The following is a 13,960-nucleotide window of genomic DNA, read 5'->3' on the forward strand; positions in this document are numbered from 1 at the left end:
ACTATTTCAATGCATGCATTTTTTATTTGTTTTGTACTGCAATGCACAAGTTGTGACGAGCTCAGCTCAGAGAGACAAGAAGGCGACGGGAAATAAAACTATAACCTATTATACATATAAAACAAATCAAATACTATTATGTATTCTTAATCCTAAAATATTATAAATGTTATATGAACCTTTCATAACACTTTGAACATAATAATCCACAGACTCCAGAACAAAACCGTGGATGTATTCGACAGCTCTTAGCTTGCCATAAACAAATTCACGCTACATATTAAACGCATGCCGTTAAACCTGAGATCTCCAACTGCGATGATCGCTTCCATCATTCCTCAATAATGACATTCTTCTTTGCTTTATCCAGCCTGTCCAACACCTCGCTGTACAGACCCGCCATCTGGGGAGACACGTTCACATGTATTTTATTCACACCTCGCTGCATCATCATTTAACAAACAAGTGAAAAATGTTTTAATCTGTTGTCATGTGCCTTTCCTGGAACTCGAGACACTGAATTAATTCTTAACAAATAATACATTCAAACTGTATTCCTATGGCACTGAACTTCTCCATGTTGCTTTACCTACCACACACTTCAGTACTAATCAAGCCTCCAACTGAGGTGACAGAAGAAACACCCGGCTCGAGAACAAAGGCAATCCCAAACATGAAAATGAAATCCATCGCCTTGGGTGGAACGTTCAGAAAGCTGCGGAGCCCTCTGTCCACATGTCCCCCTCCCACTTCCTGCTGTTACCTGAGTCTGATAGCTGTCCTGTAGGGAGCCCAGGTGCCGCAGGAAGCTCATCCCCAGCCCACACCACCTCTCAGCCTCAGGGTACTGGGCCAGACTGTAAAGCAGGATTCCTGTGTTCCAAGCTCGGGTCAACAGCCACAGGATTTCCAGTTCTGGAAAGTCCTTGGGCTGTTTGAGAAGAGAATATCTCTATTGGGATTTGCAGGAAAGAAACGTCTAGACTCATCAATGATTCTGTAGATGGAGATGTGAGTTAATGATGTGTCATAAAACATCAAGTCTGAATATAGGTTGAAAAATACATGGGTGTTATCGTTATTTTAGTTTTATTTCCTTTTTTATTTGCACTAAGTTTAAATGGCAGTAGGTTCTGTTTACTCTAAATGAAAATAGTTGTATTTTTGAGATCAGTCACGTTCACATTACAGCGCAACCTATAGTTGGATTAAGTGTTCGATGTTATTGGTACTTATAAATAGTGGCAGATACTGATCTGATATGTAAGGGAAAAGGGAAAAGAGTGAGTTTGGCAAAACCCCATGTCTCCAGCAACAAAGCTTTTAACTACTACGCACTTTACCCCTTACATTTCCTCTATTTCAATCAGATACTGGTGGGCGGAGTTTCTACCAACAAGGTAACAACACTACTCAGTGTAGTTACAGGAGCTTTTTTGTATTTTTCACAATTTTGAATTTTTTTGCTATATAGGTTAAATTGATTTAATTTTTAATTTAACATAACTCTGGTTATAGTAATTGTCATAAACCTTTTTAAAAAGGTTTTTAATTCTTGATAAAGTTCTCACTGAAACTTAAACATTTAACTTAAGTATGTTTTGGTATGATATTCTATATATATATAAAGCTACACACAACATAATGTAATTTAATCTAGACACATTTATTTATATCAGTCAGTCAGTGCAAGTTTTTAAAACTAGTCCATGTTAAAAGGTGCAAGCGAGATTTTCAAAGTAGCATCCAAATTGGCAGGAAGAGGTGAATGGAGCATCTGCTAACCGAGATATAACTAAAAGCCCATTGACAGAAACAGGAGATTCTTTCAAAAATGGGGATAATTGCGGGGCTGAGCTGCAAACCAACTCACTGCGGCTGCTATGATGGAGAGAGCTTCCTCATAATAGCTCCACACTTCCTCCAATGCATGGGGTTCCACCTCAGACACACCGCTCGGCAGGGTCAGCTGAATGAGGCTGTGTACACAGTTACTGTACCACACACAAACACATGTATGAGTTGTGTGGGACATGAAGAACAATCTATTGTGCAGATCTACAAATGAGGTAACAGTGTTTTGTTAGTGACTGTATGGCCAGACTGACCTGCAGCGTGTGAGGTCGACCTGTGGCTGTTTCCTGTGTAGAGACAGGGCAATCCTCAGCGCTTTCTTACAGAACACTGGGAAATGAGCTGGAGGTTCCATTGCTAGGACTGCATCACAATCACATTGCACATCACATCCATTATTCTGTTATGTTCAAGTCCATAAAATAATATAAAGAGACACGGAAAATGAAAATTCTGTCAGTTATTTATTTGCCTTCATGTCATTCCTGTTAATGACTCTTTCTTCTGTGGAACACAAAAGAAGATATTTTGAACAATGTCTCTGCGTTTTGTGTCCATACAATGGAAGTCAATGGGGTCCAATATTTTTTATTTCCAACATTACTCAAAATACCTTCTTCTATGTCAGAAGAAAGAAAGTCATACAGGTTTTAATTTGTACATGAATGTGAGTAAACAATGAAAGAATTACACTTTTTTGGCTGAACTGTGTCATTTTGTCAATGTTACTATACTCTTCAGAGCTGACATTTATAATAAAGAAACTGACCTGCGATTGTTTCTAACACTTTGGCCTCAACGTTATCCAGCTCCAAAACTGACTCAAGCACAGACTCAAGTTTGGCATCGTTTAATTTGGCTCGAGCTTCAAACTCATAGAGCAGCAATAATGTGTCTGTTGGGTCTTTACAGGAAGTGCCTAATGAGATGAAAACATGCCAAAAGATGCTTTCAAACAGTCTTTGTTAGACAGTCAAAAGTGGAGTCATTTTAATACATTCAGGATTCTTCCATATGATTATAAAATACAAGGCACCTGATGCTTTAATGGTTTTCCACACTTCCTTACAGATCTGTATGTGCTCTAGTGTTTGGGTCAGCAGCTCTGTCTAGAAAAAACACAGCTGATATAAACACACTGCGCCCTCTGCTGGTCAACTTTCGAAACACATCCTTTAAGGAATAAATATCAATGTTTAGTGGAAATCAAAATTAAGCTAAATACGTGATCCACCTGTTGCTCGGTGTGATCCATGTTCCTGCAGATCTCCAGAGAGGCAGCAGCAACCATTAGGAGACATGTTTTCTGTCCTATCAACACACCTCTGTCTGGAGCACACAGTTGTGACAGCTGCCCAGCCAGAGAGCACATCAGACTTCCACTACACACTTCTATCTATTGCTAAACGCTTTTGCTTAAATATCAATATTGCATCTATGCACCAATCCATGTATAAGCTTTTGTATTAGAACTTGCCTGAAAAGAAAGAAGAAAGAAATCTCTCATCATGACCGGACTGTGCTCACACTGTAGGGCTAAGTTCCACACTAACACAAAAAAACAGCATTACATTAACACAACTACACAACAACCAAAAGCTGGAGTGAATGCATGCTTTAATCTGTAAAGCACCGATTTTCCTAAACCAGTTGGCCTTGTCTGAACGCTCATCTACTCCTTGACCAGGATTGTGGTTCATCTCCGATGCTTTCTGAAGAGCTGTACATTCAGGTACAGTATGAATACTAACACAAATAAATGTAAATCAAAATGAGAGTTAAATGTACAACACACACCTGTCTTTAGGTAGGACAAGAGGACGTCCATACTGGCATGTCTGCTACAGAGAACATCAATGAGATGCTGCCATCTGTTGAATTTTCAATACACCGGCGATTATCATCAACCAACCTGTTTTCCTCACTGATGTTTTCCATTGTCGAAAGAACAAGTCGCACCAGACACCTGACAAAACACGGTAAGATCAATAAAGAAATGAGGAGATATCTGAAATTCTCAGCATGTGTTGTTTCAAGCAGATATATGGGCTCAAGGGTCAAAGGTCACAGAGAAAGAGAGCGCTGTTATGTGAACGTGACTGACCTCAAAGCGGTGAGGACCTGAACAACATCTTGCGAGTGTTCACATAGACTCTCAAGGGCTTTGATGGCTAATTCCTGCTGTTCATGCTGCAGTGAAACAACTGCTTTAGATAAACACCTCACCCACAAGTTAAATTCTGTCAATATTTATTTGTTCTTAAATTTCTAATGAGCGAAATATACAGGATCAATGGTGTCAGTCATATGCATGTGTAATAATGTGACAGACCTCTAGGGCGAGCTGTGCTGCCAGGCTGAGGAGGTTTGCTGCAGCGTTTTTAGCCACTAGCAGTATGTCTTCACTGCTTACCGGAGTCTGAGCTAAAGTACTGATCTCTCTCAGAGCCACAGCAGCTTATTCATGCAAATCACATTTCATAGATTCGTATTTTCACATATGATCATCTGGTTAGTCCAAATAATTGATGTAAAAATGACATTACATTTAAACCAACAGATGTAAATTAGATTTACTTAATAACATAAACATGTGTCTGCAGGTTTTAAATGACAAGAGGATGTGTAAATGATGACAGAATTATATATTTATAATATTCTGATATTAAAATAAGAGAAAATGTTGTTATTGTAGGTAATAGGCCTTACCCCTTTCTACATTGTTCGCCATTACAGCAATCTTGTAGATATTGAACTGTGTGAAAATGCTGGTTGGGTCGATTCTTGCTGCCTCTTCTACAGCTTCCTTAGCCTTCAACAAAGATTTTATGGTTGTGCCAAATTTAACCGTGTGTTAAAGGTCCAGTGTATGAGATTTAGTGGTATAGCGGTGAGGTTGTGGATTGCAACTAACAGCTCACTCCACCCCTCCTTTCGAGGCATGACAATGTCATCACATTTTGCTTCTTTGCCAAGGGGAAAACATATTTACGAAACGCTCTCTGTAGAGCAGTTTGCCCATTTAGGGCTACTGTAGAAACAACATGGTGGATTTCATGTAAGGGGACCCGCGGTGTATGTAGATAGAAATACATAATGCTTCATTATGTAAGGTCTTTACACCTCTGAAGTCATAGTTATGTATATTATATTGCATTCCTGTCAATAGACCCTCCACAAAATTACACATTGGACCTTTAACTGAAATGCCTTATTTTTTTGGCATCTACCTTTTCAAGTTGTTGCAGGTGCAGAAAACAAGAGGATCGGTTTCTTTGCAGTTTAGCCAGGTTCTGATCCAACTGACCTGATCTGTAGAAACTTAAGGAGTAGTTATACCACTGTAGGGCTTCAGAGTAATTCTTGGCCTGTGCAAGACAAACAAAAGTGACATATTTTGACAGACGGTCCTTTTGATTCCTCTTTGACCCACATTTAAATATACCCAGAATCTGTTTTGTTAGTTGACATCATCAATAATATATTTACTCAGAAGAAAAAAAGACTGAAGGTTCATATGTCAGCCTATTTATACGTTGGAAATATAGTTCATATAAAACATATGCATTACTTCAAAATGTTTTGAAGCCTTGTCCCATAGAAGGTGGTGAAGCGATGAAAGAATCTGTGGTGATAGTTGTTTTCCTGTGTAATGTCCTGTTTAGAAGACAGTTAATCATACTTTTAAAATAGTTTTTTCATAAAATGACACCACCAAAAAAAGTAAGATTTCAGTAGTACCTGTGATCGCATCTTCAATCTTCTGTTTGGCCAGTAGCTCTCTGCCCCTCTGCAGAAGCAGCTCTATATGCAGAAGAAGAGCAGAGCCCAGCTCAGGAGACCTCTCAAACTGCTGACACACCTTTTTCAGAAAATCAAAAGCCGGAGACTCCCTGAAAACAATCAACATCTCAGTGTTCCTAGAACGGATGGTCATTTAACCTCAGATCACACGGATGCCTGTTTAGAAAGATGAAAGATTTGACCTGTCCTTAGCCACCAGCAGTTTCACTGTGCTTAAACAAACATCCAGTGGAACATCACAGTCCAGCAGCTCTGACAACCCTGAAAGCATGTAGAATAAAACATGTTAAGAAATCGCTTGTCAAACTTTTTATTGGTGGTAAACCAATACTACGCACAAATACAGAACCACACTAACCGGATTTTACTGCGTCATCTGGGCTAGCACTTGTCACTAGGATACGGATTTTTAGATAGAGGCCTGCTGGCTGCATGTTCTCCTGAAAAGAAAATGGACATTTTTAGAAAACTGCATGGTGTGTGTGCACAATGTGAAAATATTTGACAAATCTGATACCTTATTAGCCAGGCTCACAGCATGAAGAGCTTTCTCCAGATATTTCTGACAGTCCCATTCTAAATATACTGTAGCAAGAAGCCTCAAGACTTTGGCCTGAAGGGATGAAATGAGTTTGCAATACATGTAGGTCTGTTCAGACGTTCATTTCTGTTCTGACTTTTGTTTCTTACTTGCATCCCAGGCCCTGGTGAGTACTTTGTGTTCATCTTGCCTATATCATAGCTTTGGCTAGAAAACCAAAAGTATACTGGGTTAATAATCAACATTGAAACAGTACAAAGTTGCACGCCCTACCTGAGCCAAAATGAACTCTCTTCATGTTTTCCCTGACTATAAGTGTCAACTCCAAAGTTGTAACAGATGAGAGAGAGATAGCCAGACTAAAAGAGATTTCACAAAAAATGTGTGAAATATTTTATTTTCTGATTCTACAACAAACTAAAATGAAACAATGTGACATGCATTGTCTAATGACATCATTTTGACTGACCTCTTTAGGAAGACGCATAAGCATTTCTTTACATCGTTGCATGCAGGACACAGCTTCCTGGTGACGCTCTTGAGAAACTGCCTATTGTACCAATAAACACAGACCAGCTTGAATCCGAAAACCTAAAACATTACTATACTCTCATTGCTCTCCAAGATTGAGCACATGAATATAAACAGACAGATTTTATCCAGTGTCAAGTATTTGGACCGTCACAGGTTTTTATAGTCACTGTATATTCTGAGCAATTGCTGCTTACTGATTCAGCTTGATAAGACAAAACCCGTAGCAAGTCTTTCTCTATTTCTCCCTTTGGTGTGTTTATATCATCTGCACAATCTCCATGGGAAGTTAGTCTGCTGTAAAGAGTCTCCAGGCTCTGTGAAATCACACAGGGATAGCAATACTCTTTGAAGTATTAAAGCTACTATCACAGTGAAAAATTATTTAATCCAATATCCAATGTGATATATGCAACATGTATTTCTACATACGCAGACAGCAAGATGCAAAAAATCATCAGCAAGTTTGGGTTGTTTACAATCAAGCCATGTTCTCCCCGTTTTACTGGCCATCTGGGAACCAGGGATTAGAGGGTTAATGCTGCAACAACAGCAGTTTTTCATCAAAGTTAAGTGACATCATATAGTTATTGGAAATGGACAAAAGACTTCCTTTTTTTTGCGCCTTCAAATTACCCTTTTATTATCACAGAGCATACACTATTGTCACATTGTGAAACTATCAAGCTGAAACTATAAATTCTTGTAAATAGTGAGGAATAAAACAGCTCAATTACCAGAATCTGTTTGCGAACAACATTCTCTGAAGGGTTCTCTGGTCCACATGAATGCAGAAGTCTGCACGCCACATGACGTACTACAACATGCATGGAGTTCAATAATTTTGTATTGTATTAAAAATTGACAGTGTAAACATCTTCGCATTTGTTGGCGCATTAGGAAACATCTTTGACACAGTGTCAATACAAATCCTAAAAGGACAATAAGCAGACAGACCTTTGGCCTTCTGCTCTTCTGTTATGGTTGAGCCGACACGTTTGGTCACAGCCCAGTTCCATAACTGAATGGCGTTTTCCTCCAACTACAATCAAAGAAGACAATTTGAAAAAGAAATGTTTAATGGCATGGCATACAGCAAATGTCCATACTACCACAGTCATTAGTATGATACATGAGTTACAGTGACTGGGATTTGTAAACATTTACAGGCCAGACCATATAGAGCTTGTCAACCTACGTCACGGCGCGATGCATGCTTGGGCAGCACCGCCATCTTTGGAGGTTGTTTACTAGCGATTGATACATGACACTCGATGTGATTTCCTTCGCGTTGTTGACAAGTCGGAAAACGTATTCCGTTGTCCAGTTTCAGTCCTAAATGTCTTTTATAACACAGAACAACCGACCCACCATGTTTATGTCTTCTTAGTCAAACGGAACAACATTGAAATGAACCCTACAAATATGGCCACGACACCCAGCATGCCACAAGCGCCACATTCTCCGAAGACCACTTTGTATGACTTAAACAATGCTGGTTCAACGCTGGTCCAGAAGATCGGTTTTTAACACTACACAAACTTTTGAGCAAAATAAAGCTATCAGAACATTTGTAACCGCATCGAAATAAACGAATCTTTAAGATTTATGTAAGATTTAAAAATAATAAAACGAAGTGCCGGAAGTGCATCTGGACCAGTGTTTAATACTTGCGAAGTGGTCTATATGAGAAGCACGTTTTACAATCAAATTTGACATTTACGAAGTATTTGTGAATCCGGGTTACGGATCTAGGAACGCTGTGGAATCCTCTGGATTCCATTCTCAGGTTTGGCACGTAATATCGCATAAATGTATAAGAGATTAATAGGCGATATGCCTAACAATAAATTAATGAATTAACAGGTGTCCACCAAAACATTTGTAGCCAAGTGAAATAATGCCTGATGCTCTTCTGAAAAAGGCGCTGGAACTAAGACAGTATCTTATTTGAAAAATATTCCTGAATATAAAAATACAGTAACCAGCAATATTAACTTCTCATTGATGTATGGTTGGACAATGTAGTGTACGTGTGATTGGACGGCTGTGTAAAGGGACTATGACGTGCTATCTGTTTTACCCAAAACTAAAAACTAAAGAAAGACGGCGCAAATTTAAGAACTTAAGAGAAATATAATTAAGATATAGTTAATCAAAACACAGTGTTTGTGATGACAAAATCGGTTTGTCTGAAAAAATACAAGACTTTTGAATATTTTACGCACCATTAACACGTGGTAAGGAGCAAATGTAAATAAATTATTTATACCAACATTTTGAAAATACGATTATTTCATGAATGCGAACATTTACGTCAGAACGACTTTACGCAAAAAAAAAAATCATGAATGAGGCCCTTAAGTGTAAAACGTTCACGTTTAATGTTAATTTGATTTATTTAACGTTCGAGAAGAAGATGCGCCGGAGGTCGAGGCCCCGCCATTTTTTCTTTCAACAAGCTATCGGTTTGACTTTAGGATGACACGAGCAGGTGAACTCAAAGATTTCAATCGATGTTGGTTTTCCCACCTGAGGATCTTGTATTCTTGCTGATCCCTCCAGAGATGAAATCTCGTCGAAGAGCGATTCAATCACATCATTCACGTCTGCATGCATCTGTCTGTGGAGAAGTTTCTCGGACAGGCCTACGACACAAGGCACAGCTGTAAAACTCATTCGTGACGGGTGAAATTATTCAAAATGGCTAATATTATCAACGGACGATTATTTTATTCACAACATAAATGTATGAACGTCTACAACCGCTGAGCGTTCAGGGCTTATACCGCGGTTTTAAACTACCACATCTCTTCCTTCAAGTTCTTACTTTTTATACTGACGACAAACTGCTCCATATCGCAAGAGTTATGTGTAGTTTTACTCGTAGCCCGAATAAAGTGATTTAAAAATACCGATCTGAGTTTGTAACTTCTATGTGTGAATCCTCAAGCATCGTCCGATCGTAAATAGTAAATTTATACTGCACGAGGTAGTTAGTTCAGAGATGTGTGTGCTGCCTGGCCACAAGGGGGCGTCTGAAACACAGTTATGTATTTCAATGCATCAATTTCTCTCTGAGTTACACAGAAATTTAAATGGTTGTTGGCAAATAAAAAGAAACTCTGTAATTATGAACGTCATCACTGTAGATTTATAGTTTCTATATCTCTATCTATTTTTGGTCAAACTATGGCTTGTTTATAGTCTACATAGTTTGGTAGTTTAAAGAATAAACACCCTAACACAGTGGTATTCACTTGATCTTGTTCAGATTTGACCAAGGACTTCAGATCTTTCTTCAGATTGTAGACTCAACACTGAATTTCTTATTGTACAAAAGATTTACATTAATCTTTAAAATCTAGTGTATTGTTGAAATGTGTTATTTACCTTACCTGCAAAGGACTCATAATAAGTAAAATTACGATGAATACAAGAATGTTTATCATGCAAAGGCGTTTAACTATTGCAGAACCTTGATTTTACACACCCAAACAAATATTTCTGGATTGTATTATACATAAATATGTGCCAGAAGACTTTATTTTGTTTGGACACACACACACAATTGTTGTGATATTCTCACTGTACACTGTGGTTAGCTGCATTTTATTTATGAATGCAGCATTGTTTTTTCCGCCTGCAAGCCCAAAAAGTAGCCAGAGAACTGCTCATTTCAAATGTACACTTAATTGAGTTCTCACTTCTTTCTGAAAGGGTTGTGCATGTAGATCTAATAACATTGTCTTAATATTCATCACCTTCTGGAAGTTAAAACCTCATTTACCCCAAAGAAAGTATGTGTTGATAACGCTAGTTTTTGTTTTAACAGGCAAGGAAGGTTATTGTTGAGCTGGAGGAAAGAACTCAAGCTGCGTACACAGACTTGGTTGAAGTCTCTCATTGTGTTCACTGCACTAGATTCAAAAATAAGATGTCTTAAAAGCCCACTCCTCTCAGCGCTCAGTTTCCAGCAATTGTTTCTGCTCAAGTCTTATCTAGGCCCCGCGCTGGCCTGAGGGAAATGCAAGCAGCTCAGACGGCTTGATTGCAAAGTAGAGAGAAATAACAAAAATGATCCCTGTGACATGTGCTCTGAGAGATGCACACAAGGTTTCCTAAAGTCTACACAATTAATCATATTTGGACAATTATAAACAGGCTTATTTATTTTTTGCCAGATTTAAAAATAGATCACAATCCCCATTTCACCTTTCAGTTCTATTTGGTGCGCTCTTTGGTACTAGCTAGACCCAAGCATATGATTTAATCTAAATCAGTTGGGATTCAGAATGTCTTGGCAATAGATTGAGGGTCATCAAAATGGTAATGTGTGGAGCATTACACAAATCTTAGAATAACAATAACTTCAAATATACTGTTATGACTTTGCTATAGTGTTGTTAGTGACCCTGATATTACTTCAAATATCGTTTCTGTCCTCCTGAAACCTTGTATGACCAAATGTGCTGTTTTTCAGCTATTTTGAAAAAAAACACTGTACTTTTTGAACGATTAAATAACGTGTTGTCAAAATTGACAAGCACTTTTGAAAAAAACATAGGGTGACTAAAAATAATGATTTGTGGCAAAAAAAATCACGAAATATGGAGATACAAGGTTTCAGAAGGACAGACAATATTATACTCTAACAATAATAATCTGTGCAATTGAATAAACACCATATCCTCTACAATTGGAATGATGTTGAAGGAAGGACATACATGGACAATGTTTTGTCATACCTTAGTGGGGAGCGTGACCCCATAAGTAGCATCAAAAAGACAAAGTTTGTTTAGTATGCACACACCATGGGGAGTTGTGGGTAAAAATAAAACCTTGTGATTATTTATATTCATACAAAATAGCAGCCCATCCTGGTTCTGAAGTTAAAAATAATCTGTGAATGTGTCTCTAAGGTAGCTATTCCGACCGATTGGTAGGCTACTTGATGTGTATTTTGGGAACTGTGGTTTGGTAGATATTGGATTAAAACGGACTAGTAGGTTAATAATAGCCATGCTAGTTATATTCTGTAAAGTGCACGCGCATTTTCAAAGACAGTCGGGTTACAAATGTCCACATATGAATTAAATCGCGTTTTATTGAATCGGACAATCATGGTTGACATCGACGTCTAATACATTTCATCTGTGCTCATGCAAAGCGAAATATCTTAAAACCGGCACCTTTCAGTCGATGGACTGGACTTTGAGACAGGATAAGTGCGCGTGCAGTGCGCTCGTAGTATCCATGCAGGGTTACTATGGTGACGTTGCGTCCTTCCGTCCCAGCTTCACTCATATAAAGCCTTCGAGCGAGAGAGAAGCAGCAGAAAGCCAAATGCAGCGGGACGGTGGGATGCTGATCGTTCAATCGTTTAGTTTAAAAACAAACTATCATTAGCCTTGTATCACTATTAAACGCTTTTTCAGAGCGTTCTTCCACTCGTGAAGTTTCCTTCAGTTGTAGGGAGTAAGAGAGTCGCACCTGCCCTTGGGACTCATCTGGACTTGTTTCATTCGTATGTGTGCCGGGGCAGGACTGCACATCATGCGATACCGTTCCAGCCACTGAAAAACATTAGGAGAGGTGTTTTTTGTCATTCAGTTCAACTGGAAGTTGATGCAAAGAACCGAATCTGAAAGTATTTGGACTACTGGCGCATCCACGAAACCAAACTATTTGCGGAATATCAAACAGTAAAATGACTTATTTTAAAGCCTCAATAAAAAGCATCTTCACCTTTCTGGTGATGCTTCATTTCTTCTCGTCAAGTGGTAAGTTTGCGTTTTTGCCACGTTTACATGGGTTAAGTAAGTTACGATGAAAGCGATTATTCGCCTTTTTTATTAAAAAGTCATGAGAATTACGGAGCTGCATTGCCCGATATTTAGAGGTATTAACAGTGATCTAAAGGTTTGATAAAGGATGTTTTGATAATAGAAGATAGGCTATATATTTATTGTATGTAAGTTTTCTTCAAACTTTGTGTATTCATAATTTAACTGAAGGATTAACATGTCTGCGCATCTTTGCCCAATGGTACATGCAACCGATCCCCACTGACTCCTAAAATTATTTAACTGACATTTGCTTGTTTTTGGACACCCTAGTTATATGTAGTCAGCTTGTGTGTACAGCTACAGCTGTGTGCACTTGCTTTATTTAGACCTCTAAAGCTATTCCAAAAGGAGGATATGTAGTTTGAAACATTAGGTGTATTTTCAATAACATCCAAAACAGTTTATTGTGATTGTCTGATTCGGATTCCTTTCCAGGTCCAGTGTTTTTGGACACTTTGAGAAGAGAATATGTGTTTACGTGTTCAGTTCAGTTCAGTTTCCTTTTATTATGAAAGTACGGTATGCTGTTGACACTTGGCTGCGTTCTCTGGCTGAATCTCCTCAACAATATGGATAGTAAAAGTTGTATGTCATTGTTCATTGTGTAATAGCGGTTGTGCAGTACAGACACAGGTCTTCTTCCTGCTGTCCAAACAAACAACACTGTGATCCAAAAATAGGAAATACTGCTCCCCCCATGACTTGCTGGGTCTTTGGGCTTTGTCTGCAAGGTCTCCTAGTAGATTTCCTTCACTGTCCTGATGGCGAGCGTGGGAAAGACGCATGAAGGAAGCGGATGGAGAGACAGGAGGCACCCTGGAATTGTTCTGGCCAGTAAAGGTCACGGAAACGTGACACGCTACCTGAGTAAAGACTCCTTCCCGAGACTTCTTGCGCTACTGCAAATATGTGCCGTTCACCCCACCTCAAGACAATGGTCGAGCGGAAGAGCACGCCATTATATTTACTGTCAAGGGTGTATGGTTAAGCCATTAGTCATAGATAGGGCATTTAGAAATGCTTTTACATGCTTCTGGTGGAGTGTGTGAATTCAAGATGCCCATATCGTACATTTTTGAAATATTGTTGAATTGGTTGAAATTATTAAGTTGAAGTGTAATCACTAGGTCTTTTTTAATACGGATCATTTAACCTTTAGAAGTTCATCAAATGGAAACTCATTTCACAAGAACTATGCGATGAGTCAAAGGCACAGGACACACTTAAAAGTGATCTGAAATTTAGAGAAGAGAAACACATCTTGATTTTCACAAGCCTTTATTTGGTTATTAGTTATTTTAAAGAAAAAAAGAACGAGGAGGAATACATATCTGTATACTCAATAATACTCATTTGTAAAGAGAAAGTGATATAAGACATC

At 38.6% G+C, this 13,960-nt stretch overlaps 2 protein-coding genes across 4 annotated transcripts in view; one reads left to right on the top strand and one right to left on the bottom strand.

Annotated features, from left to right (window-relative positions):
* Positions 1-3: 3 nt before the first annotated feature.
* On the bottom strand, positions 4-9,758 carry tex11 (testis expressed 11). 3 transcript variants are annotated; one of them, XM_079480412.1, is made up of 29 exons: positions 9,561-9,758; positions 9,263-9,378; positions 7,688-7,772; positions 7,468-7,547; positions 7,163-7,243; positions 6,928-7,047; positions 6,669-6,749; positions 6,473-6,558; positions 6,349-6,406; positions 6,176-6,271; positions 6,017-6,098; positions 5,841-5,919; positions 5,596-5,747; positions 5,426-5,511; positions 5,085-5,222; positions 4,564-4,666; positions 4,187-4,311; positions 3,959-4,044; positions 3,767-3,820; positions 3,652-3,695; positions 3,488-3,574; positions 3,332-3,402; positions 3,089-3,205; positions 2,891-2,963; positions 2,624-2,773; positions 2,109-2,217; positions 1,874-1,994; positions 764-931; positions 4-403 (listed from the first exon to the last, which is right to left on the bottom strand). In XM_079480412.1, exons 1-29 carry the CDS (start codon positions 9,586-9,588, stop codon positions 332-334), a joined length of 2,748 nt encoding a protein of 915 aa, XP_079336538.1. In that variant the 5' UTR covers positions 9,589-9,758; the 3' UTR covers positions 4-331. The 3 variants fall into 3 exon arrangements, with proteins under 3 accessions (XP_079336538.1, XP_079336539.1, XP_079336537.1); XM_079480413.1 differs by lacking the exon at positions 9,561-9,758 and having other exon boundaries at positions 8-403; positions 3,652-3,692; positions 9,263-9,538; XM_079480411.1 differs by lacking the exon at positions 9,561-9,758 and having other exon boundaries at positions 8-403; positions 9,263-9,538.
* Positions 9,759-12,066: 2,308 nt separating this feature from the next.
* kdrl (kinase insert domain receptor like) overlaps positions 12,067-13,960 on the top strand; it is a 39,120-nt gene continuing 37,226 nt past the window's right edge. Inside the window, exon 1 of the mRNA XM_079480203.1 lies at positions 12,067-12,513. Within this exon, the coding sequence (XP_079336329.1) occupies positions 12,441-12,513 (73 nt within the window). The 5' untranslated portion in view covers positions 12,067-12,440. The remainder of the gene's footprint in view (positions 12,514-13,960) is intronic.

The sequence above is a fragment of the Barbatula barbatula genome, assembly GCF_947034865.1.
Source record: "Barbatula barbatula genome assembly, chromosome: 18".
Classification (NCBI taxonomy): domain Eukaryota; kingdom Metazoa; phylum Chordata; class Actinopteri; order Cypriniformes; family Nemacheilidae; genus Barbatula; species Barbatula barbatula.

Bases quoted from the DNA above. Each gene is read 5' to 3' on its own strand.
- tex11 (XM_079480411.1), bottom strand. From the start codon at position 9,409: ATGAGTTTTACAGCTGTGCCTTGTGTCGTAGGCCTGTCCGAGAAACTT. The intron at 6,559-6,668 runs GTCAGTCAAAAT...AATCTCTTTTAG, and splicing joins TTATGCGTCTTCCTAAAGAG to TCTGGCTATCTCTCTCTCAT. The intron at 6,099-6,175 runs GTATCAGATTTG...TTTTCTTTTCAG, and splicing joins CTGTGAGCCTGGCTAATAAG to GAGAACATGCAGCCAGCAGG.